This window comes from Trichoderma harzianum (assembly GCF_003025095.1).
Source record: "Trichoderma harzianum CBS 226.95 unplaced genomic scaffold M431scaffold_3, whole genome shotgun sequence".
Taxonomy (NCBI): domain Eukaryota; kingdom Fungi; phylum Ascomycota; class Sordariomycetes; order Hypocreales; family Hypocreaceae; genus Trichoderma; species Trichoderma harzianum.
The window spans coordinates 1,264,771-1,285,478 of record NW_020209251.1 but is presented as its reverse complement, the minus strand read 5'-3'; the positions used below and the strand labels follow the sequence as shown (position 1 = coordinate 1,285,478).

The 20,708-nt window shown below is 48.5% G+C and overlaps 9 protein-coding genes across 9 annotated transcripts; 5 read left to right on the top strand and 4 right to left on the bottom strand.

The window, feature by feature from the left end:
* Positions 1-1,882: 1,882 nt before the first annotated feature.
* M431DRAFT_491939 (hypothetical protein) lies at positions 1,883-3,019 on the bottom strand (the record flags this gene model as incomplete). Its single annotated transcript, XM_024916951.1, has 2 exons — positions 1,883-2,368; positions 2,420-3,019. 2 exons carry the CDS (start codon positions 3,017-3,019, stop codon positions 1,883-1,885), a joined length of 1,086 nt encoding a protein of 361 aa, XP_024777382.1.
* A 1,021-nt stretch (positions 3,020-4,040) lies between these two features.
* M431DRAFT_79146 (hypothetical protein) lies at positions 4,041-4,578 on the top strand (the record flags this gene model as incomplete). Its single annotated transcript, XM_024922784.1, has 2 exons — positions 4,041-4,205; positions 4,276-4,578. 2 exons carry the CDS (start codon positions 4,041-4,043, stop codon positions 4,576-4,578), a joined length of 468 nt encoding a protein of 155 aa, XP_024777381.1.
* Positions 4,579-5,147: 569 nt separating this feature from the next.
* On the top strand, positions 5,148-5,816 carry M431DRAFT_2776 (hypothetical protein; the record flags this gene model as incomplete). The annotated part of the gene is made up of 1 exon (XM_024913995.1): positions 5,148-5,816. The coding sequence occupies one exon, from the start codon at positions 5,148-5,150 to the stop codon at positions 5,814-5,816; it is 669 nt and encodes a 222-aa protein (XP_024777380.1).
* Positions 5,817-6,199: 383 nt separating this feature from the next.
* On the bottom strand, positions 6,200-7,233 carry M431DRAFT_77801 (hypothetical protein; the record flags this gene model as incomplete). Its single annotated transcript, XM_024922619.1, has 4 exons — positions 6,200-6,302; positions 6,352-6,590; positions 6,642-6,784; positions 6,840-7,233. The coding sequence occupies 4 exons, from the start codon at positions 7,231-7,233 to the stop codon at positions 6,200-6,202; spliced, it is 879 nt and encodes a 292-aa protein (XP_024777379.1).
* Positions 7,234-7,694: 461 nt separating this feature from the next.
* Positions 7,695-8,356, top strand: M431DRAFT_491935 (hypothetical protein; the record flags this gene model as incomplete). Its single annotated transcript, XM_024916950.1, has 3 exons — positions 7,695-7,697; positions 7,980-8,257; positions 8,317-8,356. 3 exons carry the CDS (start codon positions 7,695-7,697, stop codon positions 8,354-8,356), a joined length of 321 nt encoding a protein of 106 aa, XP_024777378.1.
* Positions 8,357-8,765: 409 nt separating this feature from the next.
* On the bottom strand, positions 8,766-10,961 carry M431DRAFT_79209 (hypothetical protein; the record flags this gene model as incomplete). The annotated part of the gene is made up of 4 exons (XM_024922792.1): positions 8,766-9,379; positions 9,443-9,686; positions 9,775-9,912; positions 10,302-10,961. The coding sequence occupies 4 exons, from the start codon at positions 10,959-10,961 to the stop codon at positions 8,766-8,768; spliced, it is 1,656 nt and encodes a 551-aa protein (XP_024777377.1).
* A 1,028-nt stretch (positions 10,962-11,989) lies between these two features.
* Positions 11,990-13,966, top strand: M431DRAFT_78309 (hypothetical protein; the record flags this gene model as incomplete). The annotated part of the gene is made up of 3 exons (XM_024922674.1): positions 11,990-12,250; positions 12,393-12,688; positions 12,793-13,966. The coding sequence occupies 3 exons, from the start codon at positions 11,990-11,992 to the stop codon at positions 13,964-13,966; spliced, it is 1,731 nt and encodes a 576-aa protein (XP_024777376.1).
* A 523-nt stretch (positions 13,967-14,489) lies between these two features.
* Positions 14,490-15,086, bottom strand: M431DRAFT_548069 (hypothetical protein; the record flags this gene model as incomplete). The annotated part of the gene is made up of 1 exon (XM_024921257.1): positions 14,490-15,086. One exon carries the CDS (start codon positions 15,084-15,086, stop codon positions 14,490-14,492), a length of 597 nt encoding a protein of 198 aa, XP_024777375.1.
* Positions 15,087-19,063: 3,977 nt separating this feature from the next.
* Positions 19,064-20,657, top strand: M431DRAFT_491932 (hypothetical protein; the record flags this gene model as incomplete). Its single annotated transcript, XM_024916949.1, has 3 exons — positions 19,064-19,228; positions 19,285-19,485; positions 19,554-20,657. The coding sequence occupies 3 exons, from the start codon at positions 19,064-19,066 to the stop codon at positions 20,655-20,657; spliced, it is 1,470 nt and encodes a 489-aa protein (XP_024777374.1).
* Between the last annotated feature and the right edge of the window lie 51 nt (positions 20,658-20,708).

The window sequence follows — 20,708 nt, the reverse complement described above, 5'->3', positions numbered from 1 at the left end:
TTGGAGCGTACCGGATAGGATTTCAGCTTTTGGCGGGGTCAAATGAGGCACGGCGGCGGCGATGACGTGGGATGCAAGTGAAGTTGTAAGGTGGAGCTGGAGCTGGTGGTTTGCCGGTTGAAGCTTAGTTGAGTTGGCAGATAGGATTGGAGATGTATTTTCGAAGAGAGAATCGCCAGCCTTTATATCCTCAATTCAAACGCTGTTATCGTGGAATATGGTATCTCGGACGATCGGACGAAGATACTTTCTTTCGTGACCTCATCCTCGGAAAGACGCCAGACGGGCCGGCCAGTCCATGTCATCGTCTTTCCCAACCCAAGACTTCACTGTGAGTTTGCGTTCCATGCTACTAGAGCATCATATAGCAATCCGTATTGAGCTACCTGCGTGCTCTGTAAGAGGCGCTATCCCCTGTTGACCCTGGCTGCAAGTAATCGGAGCCGCTGGTCTCACCAAACTATTGGCCGTGGCTATTTGTCATGAGCTGTTTAGGGCGAAAAAAGTGGCTCGGTGCTAACGGACCGGCAAACATCTCAAATAACAGAATTTGGAATGAGCTGCAGGACGGGTTATGGGGTACGGGGCCCCTTCGGCCGATAAGATGGAGGCTCCGTTGCCCGTGTTGAGAAGTGATTGCTACCGTATCGCTGGAGTTTCGGCAACTCGTGGTTCAGCATGATGACACTGACGGGGTTTCGGCAATCCAGAAACTCAAATCATTTTGCGGGACTGTGCCTTGATCCTTGTTGATAAAAGTCAGCATCATCAGTCTCCCTGTTGCATGAAGAAGAAATTATTCCTCAGGAGAAAATACCACATCGTATCTTGGTAATCCGTATATCTTGGTAATTATACACCGCTATAGAGAAACTTCCATTACCAAAGAGGGGCGGCTATTTGTGTAATAGTCGCCAGCATTTGGAAATGCCGCACAGCTAGCCCGTTCCATGATGGCGGTTAAAGAGTCCTATAAAGACGGCATGTAAGCGTTCGGTGCAGTTGATCTTTTGCATAGTCCCTGCATCTAAATCCTTTATATGCAACGCTAAGTATACCCAGAGTAATCAATGGCATCCATCGGCATCAGCATGGTGTTACCGAGCCAAAGGATAGCAACCACCAGGCGACGCCAAAGACGCCCGATAGCAGTAAAGCGTCAATAATCGCGGGTATCCCAAAGAAAACCCAGTCGGCCACAAACATTCGAGCAAGCAGTGATCGATATGAGGCTCGTATTTCTTGGCTAGAATATTGCAGCACGAATGCATCCATGGGGGATATTTGAAAGCCTCGAACGTCCTCTGGAGTCGTCGTGGGTCTGACTGAACCAGCCGAAGTCATCGGGCGCGTAATCCTTGCCGGCCGACGTCGCAGCCGCTGAATTGTTTTGAAGTACAGATAATCCATAAAGCTTGGCACATGTAACGGCGGCGGTTGTTTCTTAAGAAAGATTTTTGGCAGCGTTTCAGGCTGGTCAACCCAGATGGTGCAGCTTTCCGCAAGTTCACAGAATATAGCCTCAAAGTCATGCGCATAATGAACAAACCGAGAGTAGAAGACTGGTGTAAGGATTTTGATCTTCAAACACTCTGTTTGCTCCGGCTGAACAGTTGCTCCTGGAGAGGTGATCGTTTCCTCGCTGCTCTCTATAAGGCCACTTGGAATGTAGGTCACGCTCAGCGGACTTGTCGATTGCTCGACGAGAAATCGTAGATATTGCCGAAAAAAATAGTTCCAGTTTCGCTTCGGTAGTGTCTGCGAGCCTCCCAAGGCTATCTTTTAATGGCTCCGGTCGGTACCAGATGTGTAGCCGGTGGTAAAAGAATAAGGACGCTCCTTCTCTGATGATTCGAGGGAATGTCAGAAATCCCACCCAAAATCATGTCAAAACAAATTTTGCCTGCTCCAACGGTCCCATTTGTGAAGCTTCAAGTGCTTTGCCTTCAGAATATAATCGAACATCCAGTTTAGGCTGGCCCTTGGACGAAACGAGGTTAAGAGCTATGTCGATGCCTCTGAAGCCCTCCATGTTACCTTCAAAAGGATCTCTAGCCAGCAAGGAATAAGACCCGTTGCGAGAATTGAAGGGAGACATGTGGAAATCCTTTTTCCACGTACCATTTAGCCAGACAGGTGTCAGCTGAGAAACCTCATTTGAAGTAATCCGCGTGGCATCGTCTGTGGTGTCACGCAACACCAGGTACGGCCGCCTCTCGCCAAAGGTGTTATTCATCTCTACAACAACAGCCGAGAGGGTCCTGTCAGAAGAGTACAGGTACCAAAATGAGACTGGGCTGAATTGATATCCGAGAAACTTTGGTACGGTAACAAGGAAAGCGTGGGGATAGTCCGCTGGATTCGCATCCTGTAGCAATCAGCATATGTTCACTCATGAGATTTCATGTCGCTGTCAGACCTGAGATATGAGATACTTATCAAGTTTGGCACGAAGTCCGAGCTTGTTGTTACCTCTTTCTAGATAATCAGCTGCATCAACGCGAAACCAGCTTCTCGCCCGCCAAATCTTAGATAGCCAGGATGTAGAGACATCCGGGTCATCCACAGATATCATTCCATTCACATTTCCTCTGTAGCCCACAGATATCCCCACAGTCAGATATGAATAAGAAAAGGCATGCTTCTTGGGGTGCTCTCGACTGTGCGTTACGCGACATGGTATCAAATACGCGGAGGGGGTACCGCTCTGAGGCTCGTCAATATGCCTCCATTTCCAGATATAGCCAAAGAGCTGAAGGCCAATTGAGACAGTCGCAGTCAATGCCACGCTGCCAAGAGCCAGCCTAGAACGTGCCAGCTCATAGCAGAGAGGAATGATTGAGCAGCGCAGATTCCAAGCAAGACATATCACGATGATGACAAGATCGGATCGACGGTGTGTCACATGGTACCAAAAGAGGGCAAAGGGTAGCACAAGCAGCCAGAAACCGCCCCTGTCGATCCAGTCTGCGACGAATATCACAGAAATGAATGGCGAGTCATCGGACAGTCCGTCCATGATACTCGAAGGTTACACGCAGTATGAATGCTGCGGTGAGACAGAAACGAGTGTGGTCGCACAAGCTCACATCATGTTGCACAGTAAAAGAAAAGAAAAGGGGAAAATAAGCTACAGAGACCCGAGAGATTTGCTCCAGACCACGACAGAAATTCCCCTCAAAACCCAGGCAATTGATTGACCATCAAGGTGCTTCATCTCCTCAGTGTCACAGGTTCCTTCTATCGGTACCTCAGTGCCTTACCTGTACTAAAGTTGCCTGTCAAGCGGAGGACAGAAAAGCCGGGACTGAGAAGATTACGAGCATCTACACGTTAAATTATACACCTATTCTTAAAGTATCTGCTATTATCTATATTTCTCTAGTAACTGCTACTATATCTATATTTTTCTAATAACTGTTATTACATCTATATTTCTTTAGTAACTGCTATTATATTTATATATTTTTAATATCTGCTACTATATGTATCTAATAAAGTTCGAGCGCTGGCTGAATAGGCATTCTACGAGTTAGTTAGGTGTTTATATTACTGAATATATGCACTTATTCATCTCGCAGTCTCGCTTTTTCTGACCTCCGCTTGCCTGTAAAAGACGAAGGGCGGTTCTTAGTCATCCGAACGGCGGAGATAGTGCGGCATGCCGTCATCCAGACTCGCTGAGCCAATCAATTGCCTTATCTAAGCTGGGGAACTCTAGCACATTCCATGGCAAGGGCGGCGATGCAGCGCCCCACGGAAGCGCCGTGCACTAAATCTGGCTTGCCGATTGAGTCAGATTGTCAGCTTTTGTCCAATTCTTACCTATTCACACCCTTTGAGCAAAGGATATATTAGTATCTAGTAGCCAGCAGCTGCACAACACCAATTTCCATCTTTCAAACTTTTCTCTCCATTCTACTCCCCTTTAAAATCGAATCCTTCAGCGCTCGACGCTACAAAAAACGCTTCAACTCATTCCCACGCGACAATCTCGAGCATCATAACCCTTTTGACCGCTTTGCCACATCACATACATCATGTCTAACCAGGACTGGGATTCTGCCACCAAGATTGGAAGCCGCGTTCGCGGTCCCGGTGCTTCGGATCGCGAAACCGTCATCCGAGGAAAGAGTGCGCTGAACGCTGCCCAGAGATCTGGTGCTGCCATTAGCACGGAGAAGAAGTACGCCGGTGCCAACACGGTATGTCAAACACCATCAAAGCCTGATATTAACTATCAATGAATGGAAAACTAACAGCGAATTCTTTTAGGCCAGCGGTACTGAGGGTCAGCGTCTCACCAAGGTCGACCGCTCCGACGACATCATCAAGCCCAAGACTGTCGGAAAGGAAGTCGGAAAGGCCATTGAGCAGGGCCGACAAAAGTTCGAGCCTACCATGACCCAGGCTGCTCTGGGCAAGCAGATCGGAGAGACAGCCGCAACTGTCGCCTCTTACGAGCGTGGTACTGCTACACCCGACCAGACCATTCTCTCCAAGATGGAGCGGGTGCTCAACGTCAAGCTGAGGGGCGCCAACATTGGTGCTCCTCGCTTGGGCCCCAAGAAGAAATAAATAAGGAAGAAAAAATATGTCATTGGATTTTGGAGCATAAAGGAAGAAGCAGGAAACAAATAATTTGCAATTGGACAAGGGCGACGAACTGCGTGGCTCTCGCCTGATGATTATTATCATCGCGGCTGCGCAAGGGATGCGCGCTTCTGGCGATGAAAAAGGGAGTACAAAGCCGTTTCGATAGATGGGGATATGGCGGCATTCCTGCACGTATAGCAGAGAAACGGGATTGTTTTTGGTCCGGTTTACGCAGGATTTATGGCGTTTTACGTGGTATGAACAAGAAATAGAATTCAGAATGTGGACAAACGCCAGTTTGCCTGCTTGCTCACTTTTGCTTCACTTTTGCTTCACTTTTGCTTCACTTTTGCTTCACTTTTGCTTCACTTTTATTTCACTTTTACTTCACCTGACACAGAATCGTAAGCATTTCTCGGCATGTACTGCAGTGAATGTGTGTGTTCTCAACTTTGCCGTGTGATGCGCAATTCAACCCATTTCTCCCCATCAATTTACTCATCGCCAATCTCTATCTCGAGTACGCCTATTTCGAGTACACAAGGTGCGACATGGCGGCCGACGACTTCGACGGCGATCAAAGATCTCATCACACCGACGAAAGCATAATAAATCGGAAAAGGGAATTGAAGGGCCTATCCAGCAGCTTCTCATCCAACATCGGTCAACGGATCTCACCCACCCATCTCCCAAGCAGCTCTGGCAAGTCAAAGAACGACGGCCGCTCCGTCAAGTCGATCGTAGCTTGGCTCGAATCAGCATCAGCCAACTCCGATGCATCGAAGCATTCTGGAGATGACATCAAATCCGTGCACTCTGTCGGCACAATCTCGTCAGCGGGCTCGAATTCATCGCTGTTGAGTCGACATACAATACCTGGAGCTTCAGATGTAGAGGAGTATTCCTTGACATTGCTTAAGTACAAAAAATACTATACCGAGGTGCCGTTGGGGAGATGCTTGGATGGCCATGGACAAGATGATGCGCCAATTGAAACTGCATCCACTGAGGTTAGTCTACAGCAGCAATTCCACGACTCTAGTTCCGCCTACGGCATGTGTTCAGCTTCGGATCAACAGCTATCTGAGTATTTGAAACCAAGCTATGAGGGGGACTCGGCGCTGATGGACAATATACAGCCAAACTCTGCGAAGAAAGATGGTTATGATTCAGAGGAACATCTTTTCCATCGAGATCCTGAAGAGGTGCTGTCATTTTAGGCAAATGTTCGAGTGCAGCTCTACATTTCGGATGAAGAATTGGAGGAGTAGTTGGATAATGAGGTTAGGATTGCGGATAGGTGCCTCTTCGGTCCTCTGATGTATTTGGCATACATCGGAACTTGAATAAGGATAAAATCTATCTTTAAAACAAAGAGCACTTCGTGCATTGATCCCTTTGACATTGGATGCTGATTCTTACTGAGTTTTCGAGTCGATATACAGGGTAGAGGCTACAACTAAACTAGCACCGTGAAGCAGTGGGACTGCGGAGATTGAGAGCTTCTGAGCTTCAAGTTCGCTATATTACTACTAATAGTTTACCATATTGCCCATTCTAATTAACATTTCGCTGCATAAATTGGTATTGAATCGTCTATAATTTAGGCCTTCGCACTATACTTCTCCGCAGCCTTGTCAAACAGACTGCTCTTCTCTTCCAGATCCAGCAGAAGCTGGTGATTGGGGCTCGCCTTCTTTAGTGATCTAAATGTTGTTAGCTGCGAATCCTAGAGCAACAGATGGAAGCACATACTCAAGGAGTTCTTCGGTGTTGTTTCCTGAAATAGAGTTCAGGACCACATGGTTGGCAATTCCATCTGCGTTTGTCGGGTCTTTTTGTATAGCCTGCTCCAGGGCAGACTGGGCCTCCTCGAGTCGACCAAGGTGTATTTCGCAAACTGCCTGTGCGATAAGGCTCTGTACTGAGAAAGTTGAGGATCCCTGAGCGAGCTCTTCGTAGACATAGAACGCCTGCTGGTACTTCTCGCCGCCCTATCACAGACTTAGCATGTATCCCTCGTGACAGCCGGTAATCTCTCTTACCACTCGAGCTCCAACCCATGCCTCAGCCAGGTTCACCAAAAGGCTGTCTTGCGCCCATCTTCGCGCAGCAGTAACCTCTTTCAAAGCGAGATCGGTTCGGTTCTGTTGCAGGTGGATCTGGACTATTAAGGCGACAGCGTCCACTATTGGAAGTTGTCAGCTTCATGATCGATACGGCGATATGTAAACAGATCTTACAGCTTCCCTGGTGCTGGGACAGCAGCGCAAGCGCCTCCTCGGACTTTCCAGCTGCCTGGAGGACCGTGCCGCCAATAATCTGGACAGTGACATTGTCAGCTGCAGATGCGGCCAGCTTCTCAATTGTCTTCAGCGCTGAATCGGTCTTTCCAAGATTGTACTCGGCGAGCGCACCGACGGCCTCTAGATCGGGAACGGCCTCGCCCTGAACATCTGCAAGGACATCTTCGGCTTGGCCAAGGGCGAGACGGGCTCGGAGCTGCAGCACTCGCGCGGGCAGGGCGTTCTCGGGCGAGAAGGATGATGTGTCGAAGTCGATGACCTCCTGGTACTGTGACTGGTAGAAGTGGGTGTGGATGTTAATCAATTCGCCCTCTGCAGAGTAGGGATCCATTTTGGCGATGTTGCGTCTTGCTGGCTTGTACTCCAGAGAGAGAATAGCATCACCAGCCTACCAGTAGCAATAACTGGCCTTCCAGCTCAATCGCTCCAATCGTGGTGGGGTCCCCTGACAAGGGACGGCACCAGCCACACTTTCAGACTAGGTGGCTGGTGAGATTTCTTTCGGCCCAATAAACGAGGCAGAAAGCCTGACTCACCTAGGCAAGCCACATTGGCTATCGTAGCCCCAATCAGGAATAGCGTTGACCCTATCGCCCACAAAGCGAGAAATCACCAAACTCTCCCAAATTTCGCTTTACTTTCGGAACTTTGCATCACCAAACACTCAAGTAACGACACCGCACACCGTCGTCAAAATGGTACGTTAATGGGCTGCTGCTACCACTGATCCTCAGTCAAACCCTTCCATACCCGATTTACAAAAAGCGATCCTTCGAATGTTTCGTCCGCACGATGGCAGTCTTCGCGATTGAAAACGACAATTTCTTTTTGCATTGAGTCTCGGTGGAGGGGAAAATAAGGCTGAAGAGGATGGCGCTGTCGCCACATCAAAAATTCCGAAACATCAATCATGCCATCGCGAAAGCGGGAAATGCTTTAACTGCTTGGGACTGGGAAATTGACTATTCGACAAAGACTGCCTTGTGCCGGACAAACGATCGCTTCGACTCGCGCCCGTCAACCTCAAACAACCCGCGCGACCATCAGATGGCTGACATTTTCTCTTCTTCGGATTAGGTCAACATTCCCAAGACCCGTAACACCTACTGCAAGGGCAAGGAGTGCCGCAAGCACACCCAGCACAAGGTCACCCAGTACAAGGCCGGCAAGGCCTCCCTGTTCGCCCAGGGTAAGAGACGTTATGACCGGAAGCAGAGCGGTTATGGTGGTCAGACCAAGCCCGTCTTCCACAAGAAGGCCAAGACCACCAAGAAGGTCGTCCTGCGGTTGGAGTGCGTCAAGTGCAAGACCAAGTTGCAGCTGGCCCTGAAGCGATGCAAGCACTTCGAGCTGGGGTATGTGATCCGAGGGACTGGCGGGTTCTCGCGTGAGACAGTACTGACAATGACTACAGTGGTGACAAGAAGACGAAGGGTGCTGCTCTGGTGTTCTAAATGCGTTGTTCTCCGGTATTATCAATTCTTATGCTTCTCCTGGCGGCATACGGGCATCATGGAACTTGGCGAAGGGGGTACTGGTCCTTGTTTAGAGGACAGCGGCTCATAGGAAACGAATAAAAAGATTTCTTCATGGCCCGCATTCACGCGTTTTTTTACTGGGATATGCTTTACAGTGTTATGGTGGAAAAGCCAACCTGGCACAATATTCCTATTCACGATGGCCTGGTGTCTCTGTGCTAGGCAACTTTTAGTTCATGGAGGAGGCTCAGACTAGCTAACATGAAAAGAAGCCGAATTTCAACCTTTTCAGAGAGGTTATGGTTTCCGCGAATTGTTACCGTGTCTCTATTGTCCTCTATGTCTTGTTCTTGTTCTAGATGCTGGATTCTGTCCCGACTTCTATCTAAAAACCCTCGCCGAGCACAATGGTTCGGCCACCACCATACCACAGAGCGCCATTTCGAACATCCAATCCTCTCTCCTGCCCAACAACCCATTCACCAATGAACTGAGCATCCTGTTGATCCCACACCTCCTTCTCCAGCCAAGCATTGATGTCATCAATGGCTTTGACCCACTTCTCTCTCTTTTCAAGAGTGTCATGCTCGTCATCTGTCAAATACCGTCCCAGTGTGATGTGAGCACTGGGGACCTGATATCGCGAGCCAATTTCAACTCCCGCCTCCTTGACCTTATCAAATATGTCTCGTCGGAGGTGATGGTATGTATAATCATCTCCCTGAGTGACGGGTCCATTGGCGGGAGTGTCAGGAGCAACTGGGGCAGGGGAGAGAGGAACTTCGCCAGAAGCAGGAAGAAAAGAAAGGGCAAAAGCGGAGAGATCATATGAGATCATGGGCTTCACGAGACGAGAGCGGTGAGTGTGGGTGTATGAAGCGATGGAGGGCGCAGCAGGGCGTATGATGGATACAAGAGAGTCAATCTCCTGGGGAGTCTTGGAGAAGGTGATTTCAAGGGTCGTCATATGCATCCTGTAGGTGGGCATGAGCCAGATTTCTGAGAGATGCTGTTAGTTAAGATGCTTGAAATATCATGGGGTAAATATAATTGAATACGCACTCGGCGAGACTTTTTGAAGGCGTGCTTGGATCTTTGCAGCCAGCTCAACAATGTGAACTGGAGGGCGTGCCCAAATCACGAGGCAGTTTCGCTCATCGCGGAAACCGGGCTCGATTTCGGGATTCTCAAGGCGAAGAAGGCACTGGTCAATCACGAGCTCCTTGTAATCCGGGGCAAGGAACTTTTCCTTCTGTAGACCATTGCGTTTGGTGCGGTGAGCGTGATATAGGGCTTGGATTTCTTCCTACATGAAAGAACTGTTAATTTTCATTCTTGGCCCGCCGCATATTGGATAATGGAGGTTTGTAGAAATTTTGAAAATGTCAACTCACAGGCTTGTTATTGCAAGCTTGGATGAAGGCCTCGTAGGGATTTTCCCCCGGCTTCAAGACGATGCCCGATAAGTCCTCGAGCTTGTTTTTGGCGTCGGTAGAATACATTGCGCTCCCCATGGTAATTCGATAGTAGGACTGGAACCGTTTGCTCTTCTATATAATATGTTCTCTCAGAATTCAGCATATCACGGCATAGGCCTTTTTATCTAGTTGTGCCGCGCCCTTGGACTCTCGAAAGCGACATTATCTCCCCGCCTCAGCCTCTGTGTGAAGCGTAAGTGAGATGACTAAGCGGCCAATGAGGTGTCACGACGAACAGATTTCATAAATATGTGGTATTAGTCTAGGGTTGCGAAATGAAGAATACGAGACGGGCGGATGTTAATTAAATCTCCGGTCGCGGAGAGAGGTAGAGAATTCAGTATTTTTCGTGGAGAGTTAATATTAAGGATTCATAGTTTGATCGACCAATCTCTATGGGGTATCTTAACCCGGATCAACGGCTCAGCCCTGCTACCTGAAACAAATTCCAAGAGTTGGCAATCTTCGACAGCAACACCACTGGCAAATTGCGACACCACAAAATCCATCTGGGTTCCTGTCTGCCCTAATACTACCATAGGAGAATGCCAAGTCCCTGGACCATAAGTGACAGCCTGGCTCTCCATAGCGATGAAAGCACGGAGACGCCCGAGATCCGGAAATCCCCTCCCGGGTAGCCCATCGCCAGCCGGCACAGGTAAATCTTGATCTTGAGGACCGGGAGGGAGACTCGGAGCGATAATGACTAGATATGTTGATGTAGTAGATTTGATAGGTGTGAATGTTTGCGCGGTGAATGGGTGTCGTTCGAGATGTCGCACGGTAAATGTGTTTTCTCCATTGGTTTCAGCGCCACCTCTTGCAGCACAGACGAAGATGCTCATAATTGGTTCTCCCTTGCCGCTGGGGGCTTGGTCGTAGAGATTCTTAAGGCGGCTGACATTTCGATACTGGATTGCAGAGCCTTGGTTGGCGGAAAAGGCGTTGGGTGGCAATGATGAGGCGTGAGCGTCGAATGACGAGGGGTGGACGTCGGGTCGTGGATTGGAGATGACGTCTCCGAAGGGTGAGAATGCTTCTTGAGTTAGACGCTCGGCATTGATTTGTATATCGAGGTCGCCGATAGGGACTTGGATCGCCATGGCGTTGAGATGAGATGAAGATGGATCACAGGGCTTGGTATGAAGATTGGGCTGCGATCAATATAGAAGAGGCTGTTCAGGTAAACTGTATGGGTAGATATAGTAAGTGTCACCTTAAACAGTTCATTGGAAAATGGAGCGAGTGCTTGTTAGAGATGACTATATATCAAAGACGAAGCTTCATCAACGAGGATGAACTTATGGAGTGTGAAGCCATCACGGAGGCCGGGCGGTGAGCTCCGGTGCCGGACCCGCCCGGAGAAACTCAGCGGCTGAGCGGGTGGCGGCGCCTTTTCCTTGGGAAGGAGAGGAGGATTTGATTTCAAGTTTGCACATGCCCAACCTCGCTGTCGAGCTATTATTTTTCATAGCTTGACATATGAAGCACATTTTCTCATTGTTCATCTTCTTCGTCCTCTTTCATCATGTCATCCAACACTCAAACCCCCAACAACAACTTGCCTGAGATGCTCCGATTCTTATCTCTGCAAAATCCAGCCAACGATCGGCATGGCTAAATCGTCCAACTCCGTTATCGCGGCCATCCGCTCGCTGTTCCCATTCTAACCCCGCGGCCCCACGACCCAACCCTCTTGTCGCTAGCCCTTGTGCGTGAGAAGAGCAGAGATTGGCTCAATGTGCCCAGGTTATGCTCCTAAAAAGTACCTGCAGCGCATGATGGTTGGTGGAGGGTGGTTGCGAGCGCTGCTTTGGCGGGAGTGACGGCTCGCCCGTGCCGAGCGACGAGGATGGCGAAAAAGATGATTTGGGTAGCATCATCGACTAGGATCTCGCAGAATTTGTTTCTCTTCTTTTATTTTTCCACCGTCTTATTCTCTTTCTCTGTGTTCCTGGATTAAGATTTGGTCCTTTTGAGGTTATCTGACCTGAAAATCTCGTCATATTGCCTCATTTACAACACGACGATTGATCAACACCGGAAGTCGCATTTACAAGCACGATTTTACCGCCCACTTTTTTTTCTCTCATCCTGTCGAGGCCGCGTGACCTCAGAAAAATTGCGATAGATGAGGCACGGCAAATCTGATAGCGACGAAGATGAGCCTGGCGACGAGATCACCGTCAACACTCAACTTCGGAGCTCTATAGACCGTGATTCTGTGAGCAGCCATGAGGAGGATGACGCACTCCCATCACCTATTGCTTCCTCTGAAGCCCAGAGTGATAGCAGGAGACCGGTTGCCTGGAGCGAGCTTCCCAGGAAAGACCAGCTTTTTATCATAACAATGGCGCGGATGAGCGAACCGCTTGTTCAGACATCATTACAGGTGAGACTTACACAGGCTCGGTGGTGGCGCGACATCAAGCGCTTGCCTGACGGGGCCATGAATGAAATCCCCCCTCATGGAGACATGATTTGAAGAATTCACAAACTCACACTAAGACACTGTGTGTCTATTTTCATAAAAGGCCTACATGTTTTACCAGCTTAAATGGTTTAACCCATCGCTCCCCGATTCAACAATCTCCAGCCAGGCCGGCGTTCTGCATGCCAGTTTCACAGCAGCTCAGTTTCTCACGGCCATGATGTGGGGTCGCATTGCCGACTCGAAACGCGTGGGACGAAAAACAGTTTTGCTCATCGGTTTATTGGGAACGAGTGTGTCTTGTTTGGGATTCGGATTCTCAACTACATTTTGGCAGGCGCTGCTGTTTCGGACAATCGGCGGTGCGACGAATGGCAACATCGGTGTTATGAGGACAATGTAAGGGCTTCACCTTTCTGCTTTCGTCTCAACCTCTGCGCGACTTGCTATGGATTACGCTACATCATATGTGAGTGAGTTTATACTAAATGGTTTCGATGCAGGATCAGCGAAATTATTCGCGAAAAGAAATATCAACCTCGAGCCTTCCTATTACTGCCAATGACCTTCAACATCGGCGTCATTATTGGCCCCATTCTCGGCGGTATCCTCTCCGATCCGGCCGGCAGTTATCCTAGCCTCTTTGGCAACATCAGTTTCTTCGTCAAGTTCCCTTACGCGGCCCCCAACATTGTCAGCTTCCTCTTCCTGCTGCTTGCCGCTATTGCTGTGTGGCTAGGTCTTGAGGAAACACACGACGTTCTAAGAGATGGGCCTCCGGATTTGGGTACTAGGCTGGGAAAGAGACTGATGGTGAAATATCGAAAGAGGTTCGGGACAACGCCTGAGGCTGAGGGATACTCATCAGTGCCGACATCTGATGTCGAGCTGATTGGAGAGGAAGCACCCTCCACAAGGAAGTCGACGAAAAGGTATACCCAGCGACTGCCTTTCCGTCGCATCTTCACACGGAACGTACTCGTCACGTTGGTTGCGCAATTCTTCCTCACATTCCATGTCGGGACGTTCAACTCGCTCTGGTTTGTCTTTCTCTCAACGCCAACCTCCGAACGGGAGATTCGACTACCCTTTTGGTTTACCGGTGGCCTCGGCCTGCAGCCTCGCTCCGTCGGTATGGCCATGGCCATTTTGGGGTTTATCGGCATCAGCATGCAGCTATTTCTCTATCCGAACATATCCGCGCGTCTTGGCACCATCAGATCATGGCGACTCTTCTTGCTCTTCTTCCCAGTGGCCTACTTCCTCGTGCCGTACCTCTCTGCTGTGCCTAGCACCACGCCGCCTCCTGAAGCAAAGACTGGCATTCTGATTTGGCTTGCGATCTGCGGAGTCCTGTTCTTCCAGGTAACTGGGCGGACGTTTGCGCTTCCCAGTCAAGTGATTCTCGTCAACAACTGTTCGCCTCACCCTAGCGTACTGGGAACAGTCCACGGGCTAGGTCAGAGCGTTAGTAGTGCTGCCCGCACCATAGGGCCCATGGTGGGAGGTGTGGTGTACGGTTTTGGTTTGAATAAGGGCATTATTGGCCTTGTCTGGTGGGCGCTTAGCAGTATTGCCATCTGTGCGTGCTTAACGAGCTTGTTTGTGAAAGAAGGCGATGGCCATGAAATTTGGCTTGAGGGCGATGAGGAAGATGAGCCGAGAGCAGATCGATAGATTTAGTGGTGCTGTAAAGGGGCGATTAGCCAGCACCTTAGTGACTTCAATTCAGGTATTATAGCAGAAGATCCTTTATCTACATGTGTGTATATTCGTCTCTTAGAACTGTTGCTACATTTTATCCTCGCTAGGTAACCCTATCCTTCTACCTATGCCGCCAAAATACATCTCCATTCGCCCCGATTGCACATGATGTTCCTTTATCCTGTAAACATATGCCGTGTATATATGCGCTCAAAGTGTCAAAAGATTTTGAAGAATTCCGAGCGCCCAACTACAAAGGGAGCATACAACATCTTTCAGCGTCGGTAGATATTCCGATTTGACATGCGAACAGAAGTTGTCTCGAATATATTGGTCTCTTTGGGCCATTGGAAGCTTTTCTTTGGCTTCTTCAAGTTTCATGACGCACTTAATAAGACTCCAAAACGGTGTCAAGATAAACAAATACAAAAAGGCGTAAAAAATATCTAGAGGGAATGTAGAGGTTAGCGTGTACCCAAACTGCAGCGAATCTTCATCACGGGGAGATGGAGAGTATGGAATACATACCTATGAACACGATGGCCATGTTGACATCTGAAACCCAGAGCTTGCCCCAGAGCATGATGAAGAACTTGGATAGAATAGGCCAGCCTGAGTAGAACGAACGGGGCAGAAGAAGCGGAATCGAACTGATGAGTAGTTCCCCAGCATCCCTCAATCTAGATGATTGAGTTTGATCGGACTCGGCATAGACAGGATACATGGCCATATGCATGAGCCAAACAAACAAGACTGCGAGGAAAGGTATATCCCTCCAAGTTTTAATTTCGTACTGGGCCGTATCTCCATCTCGGCTCTTAGATTGAGCGCCTCGGCTACGATTTCTCTGGGTCCAAAGGTATATGATTTGCTCCTTTAATTCTGTCAGAACTAAAATAATCTTGTGCTGGATTTGAGTCCATATCAGGCTCACGATGAGGAATAAAAGGCTGCTCAAACGGGATTGCAAGGCTGTCGTCAAGGCCGCGACACCCTGCTCAAAGAATTCATTGTCATTGTAGTTTAAGTGCTCCATTGCCGACCAGATGCTCGTGGTACTAGCATTGTTGAAGGAGGAAATGTTGAGAGACATGTTGACTGCCTCTGGAATAAGCAATATTCTGTATACAGTGTGTATAAGTCAATAGGTCCTATTGAGTAGGTATAATAAGAAGTAGGTAATATCGTAACGGTTTGAATGATTCGATGATGGAGATGAGATGTAACAAAGATGAAGTTGGGAGAAGGGGAGTGCGAGAAAGGCACAATATATAGGTCTTTTTTAAGGCGTAATTAACTCCAGTAAACAAGCAGATGGCGTTACCACTACAATACTTCGATTTACCTTATAGTTTACCACAAAAAGCCATAGTCTGGAGATATCTGAGTAAAGTTCAAAGTGAGTATTGCATCTCTTGAATTATATTTATAGACACTCTCTCTTTATATAAAGTCAAATAGGGAGGGGACTAGACATTTTAGCTGTAAGGCATGTATTCCACCAGCTCTTTTAACCTCCGGTACTACCGTAAGGTGTATACAATATCTACCTAAAGCGCCACAGCCTTGTTTTTTTCAGCAAATTGCTTCCATTCAGTAGGTAGGTAAGTACTGTTCGTCGAGTCTTTCATTCTGAGTAATACGCCAATGAATTGGGGGGCGGCTGGGCCTTTATCAGAATCCTCAAGGCCAGCGGCGCATGCCTTGACAAACGCACGAGAGAGGCCATCCTTTGTGGTGAAGTATTGGCCATACTTAGATCTTTTCTTGGGTTTCCAGGTAGTAGTAGATACTAAAGTACTTGGCCCTCCCTAAAACTCTCCTGAGCCAAAGTGCATTTGTCTTATGAAGCCACCAGATATAAGTTTCCGTGGCAATCATTTATCACTCCAAGTACTCCCTATCCTCTAATTGATGATTCCCTAAACTATCGGATACCTTAGTAGTACTCAAGACTAGATTATACTTTGGTGTACAACGAGTCTCCTGGTAGATATTCCTTGGATTTGAACTTTGTACACGATGGCCGCCTCGGAAAAAGAGGAAAGTGCCATTGGTCAGGACAGTGCTTCATCAAGCTGGCAGACACATTCTAACTAAATGATGAAGCAGCTAGAGAAAGAAGCTCGTCACTACCTAGTATTCTTCATTCCACCGGTGCGACTCGGTACCTACCTAGTAGTGTCTTCAAATTAGACGTAGGTACAACACGCTTTACAACCTGTATATTATTGCCGCCACTGCACATATGGGAAGTGTGAAATCACATAGACCTACTTCAATCCGAATGGAAAGTCTGGTTTCCCAACCAAAAAATAATTGGTGGTTGTATCATGGCAAGAAGCGTAACGGCTTCCTTCTTATTCACTCCCTTCCTACCTTCTATTTACATCATACTCGGCTAGCTGCGAGTATGGCAGCCTTATATACGCGCAATGTCACGATGATTCTTTTACTTCTTCTCTTCTTCTCTATCCGAAACAGCGTTATAGCGCCCTATATGGAGTAAGTTGTTTCATGGACGCATGGACATCGTCGAATTTTACTCGCAATCTTCATTAGTAAAATCAGCGAAAACATACCCTGGGATTATTTTATCCCCTTTTCATTCTTACTCCTGTTGGTGGTCGTGCTCGTCACGCTCCGTGAATTCCTCGACCTCTCGGGAGGTGCCTTTGGCCGCCCTAGTGGAGAGCGATGGCAATATTTCCGAGATGGGTTCTCCATGACCCTCTCGACCATCTGCTCGACCATAGTGCGTCTCGTCGATGGGCTTCTCGAGGTGGTTTGGGTTTTCGGCAAGCTATGGCAAAGTATCATCACCCGTTTAGGTGGTGATGCGAGCCAAGTTGCCAACGCGGACGTGGACGTCTAAGCGCGACGCCAACTTCCTTCAGCCCCCGACGCCCTGGGCTCGGGCTCCAGCGGGGACACCCCTTCTCATTCATTTCGGCTCTCTGGGGTCGAAGCAGTAACTTCGGATTCCACTATACGCCATGGTATCGCCCTTTCGAAGTTGAGGACAGCACAGATAGGTGAGTCAATATCCTGTCGACACTCTCAAATCATCCTCTGACAGTTTTTGACAGATTCTTGAAAGCAGCCTCACCCTTGTCAATTGATTGACAACCCCAAGAAGGTCGGATTCAGCTGCCTACAGCCTCCATATATCTTCGTTTTCAGCAAGCCAATGGGCAAAGCCTAAGCCCCCGTTACAGCTACATACAAATTGTTCGACGGTGTTGTCCTCTTACATGGCGATTCACGGCGGATTTGGCTCAGGGTTCAAACGGAAGACTCTTTCTAGCCCACCTAATTCCTGGTTGGGTCCTATCTTTGATGTTATCTCGAAACTCTAACTGGGGACACCCCTTCTCATTCACGGTTGGGTTCCATCTTGAATTCTTTCACCGGGGACACCCCTTCTCATTCACGGTTGGGTTCCATCTTGAATGCTTTCACCGGGGACACCCCTTCTCATTCACGGTTGGGTTCCATCTTGAATTCTTTCACCGGGGACACCCCTTCTCATTCACGGTTGGGTTCCATCTTCAATGCCTTCCTGGAGCATGTCTTTTTCAGGTCATTCGCCTTATAAAGCCACCAGATGCAGGTTTCCAAAGCAATCACTTATTGCCACCAATACTCTCTTTCCTATAATTGATCATATCTTGAAATAGCGGCTACTCTGTTTTAATTTGGTGTGTGACTGGTCTCATCATCGATATACTTTGGATCGGAAGCTTATACGCGATAACGGATGATTACCAGTGGGAGATAGTGTGTGCCATTATCCAGCGTCCAGGGTGGCTTTTATACTTCCTCTTGCCGGTATCGCTACTCTCTCTACTCTCTTATATCTCTACAATCATCTACGTGCTGTTATCGCCAATTTTCTTCTCGAACCCGAAAATACTATATCCCACTTCCAGAGAGCTCAATAACAATGGATTTGGATCTGTTGTAAGTGTGCATCTCTTTCTTCTGATTCGGCGTCATATATATACTGATTCTCGCCAAAATTCTCAGACACGTTATTGTGGATGGACTAGAAGGATTCTTATATACACTTCTCGTTGCCTTCATGTTTTATATCCTCGGAATTTGCGTCGAACCCTTTGTCTACCTTGTGGTGATGGCTTTGCGACGCCCGAATGGAGAACGCTGGCAATACTTCCGTAATGGCTTTGGCAATGCCTTTGCGGACGCTGCAGCCGAATATAGGCGTTTTCTGTTCCGAATTGCTGGAAGAGTTGAAGACGATGAACAGGTATATTCCTGACAACATATGTTCACCTCGAGGTCTTCGTCCCAGCGAGAGGTCATTCTAATTTATTTCGATGTAAATGAGTCTTGAGAGATTTGTCAGGTCCCAAGTCCATATCACAATATCGCAGTCAAATGAGCCGACGCTTTCAACGTCACCGAATTTTCAACGATGCTTTCACCGGTGATGGTCTTTTTCTGATAATCGATCTAGATCAAGCTATGGGTATTGCTTCACTCTAAACAGCCCGTACTTGGAGCTGCTACTAAGTCATTAATGGAGGACATATGGATATAGGTAGCGACATGAATCAAACACCTTCACTTTTGGTACATTTGGTTCTTCGAGATCTGCTCACATCATGTGCTCATCATCTGATAGATCTAATAGTCAAAGTTTGGGTGCTGGACAGCTGCATCCATACATGTAGGTATGTTATGTATGTACATACATACATCCCGGCTAAATCCCGGACTTGACGTTATCTGCCCGCTGCCACCTTGAATCCCTCCCCCACTATCGCGCCGCAGCTTCGTGACATACAGCGACCTCGTTTGCCCACCTTCTCCCGAGCTGCATCCAACATTTTAATCCCCAAACTCTTTTCATTGCATATCTGTCCCAGACACGTGAGAGTTCGACGTCCTGTCTGTTTAATCCCCGGGCTTCCTCCGAGCATGACGAGCACCAAACGAGCGACAATCAGAATCTAGGACCCCAAGTTCACGGCAGCCCAGATCTGCTATTCCTCCCAGCTCCCTCTACCTCGATTCGGCTTCACCGAGCCGTGAAGCTCATCAACCATGGACGAAGTCAAGCGACTCTTTCTAGACTTTTCTCCATCTCCTGCGTCATACCCGTCAACCAAGTCTTACGATGCCGCCGCCAAGAGCTATGCGGCATCCGTAACAAAACTCTCCAGCGACGTACAGACTGCGATCCAACGCAATCCGATCGAGGCTCTCCAGGTAGGCAGCACTCTTGACGCACTTATCATCGCCTATGATGCTAATACGCCACCCAGCTGGTCGATCCCTCTACCAATTCTATCGGATACCTCTCGATAATCGATACCCTCCTCCGCGGCTCCGTTCCAGAGTCGACTCCTCGCTCGCTGCTACTAGATGAGGCTGTCCGATTCTTATTAAAGTTTGATCCGATACAGATACGATATGTTGGATCACTGTTTCGTTCATTGCTGGAAGATCTCGGCAGCTTCTTTTCAGTAAGAGTGCACCTCCAGCGCTGGAACATCCAGCTCTCTCCCCAACCAGCAGTTGCTAACAGAAACAGCCACTAGTTGCCGTGGAGCTCCTTGCAAATGCCATTCTTCGAATCGACCCGAGCGGATCCGTATTTACATCAACGCACTTGATCATGGCGAAGCTAGCCTACGACACCAACTGCATTGAGCCCGCTCTCAAGGTTCTTGATGCGGACATCCTCTTCTACCCGCGGAATACACATCCTGCGCGCCCTGAGAATGCGAAGAACTTGTACGATACCGAAGTCGAGCCGTATGTATACATAGCCTCAGCTAGTCTTACGGATGCCATCAAGAGCACTTCCATCCTCGAATATCACCTCCTCCAAGCCATGGCGTACATATCGAGAAAGGACTGGCCCAAAGCACAGATAGCATTAGAGCGAGTGATTGGGCATCCGATCAAGGACAAGGGAGTGAGCAAAATCATGGTAGACGGGTACAAGAAGTGGCTACTGGTCGGGCTGTTGAGAGAGGGAAGGCCTCCCAGTTTCCCATCCTACATCACCAACGCAACAAAGTCGACATACAACGGGCTAAGCGAGGCCTATAACAATATCGCAACGTTATTCACGACGGATGGCGCGTCAGCTCTCAAGGAAGAATTCGAGAAGGGGCGACCAACTTGGGAGGAGGATTCAAACCTGACCCTCCTTGAAGAGGCCCTTGTCTCGTATCAAAAGTGGCAGGTTATCAACCTCCGCCGGATATACCGCCAAGTCTCCATTTCCCAAATCCGACAGACTACTTTGAGCGCTCAGACAGCCGAGACTCTCAAGGACGACGAGCAAGTTCTACTGCTAGTCAGCGATATGATCGATTCTGGCATGCTCAAGGGTCAGCTACAAGTCGGGCTTACGGCTGGCGAGAGCTACGTGACCTTTCATGAAGAGCATGACTTGATGACGGAGGCAGACTTTGCAAGAGAGGTGGCCCGTAGTCATGCCAGCATTGAGACACTGACGAAACAGTATCGAGTGACGAACGAGCGGCTGAGCTCCACGAAGGACTACGCGCGACACTTAGTTCGCGAACAGAAGCGAATGGATAAGGACATTGCAGACGCGGGTGTCGGCTTCGATACCCATATAGAGGACGAAGATCTGATGACGGGCGTGTTGGGCGGTGCGTAGATTATCTTTATTTTGCCTTTGAGCCATCGCCACAGACTTGAGAAGGGAGTA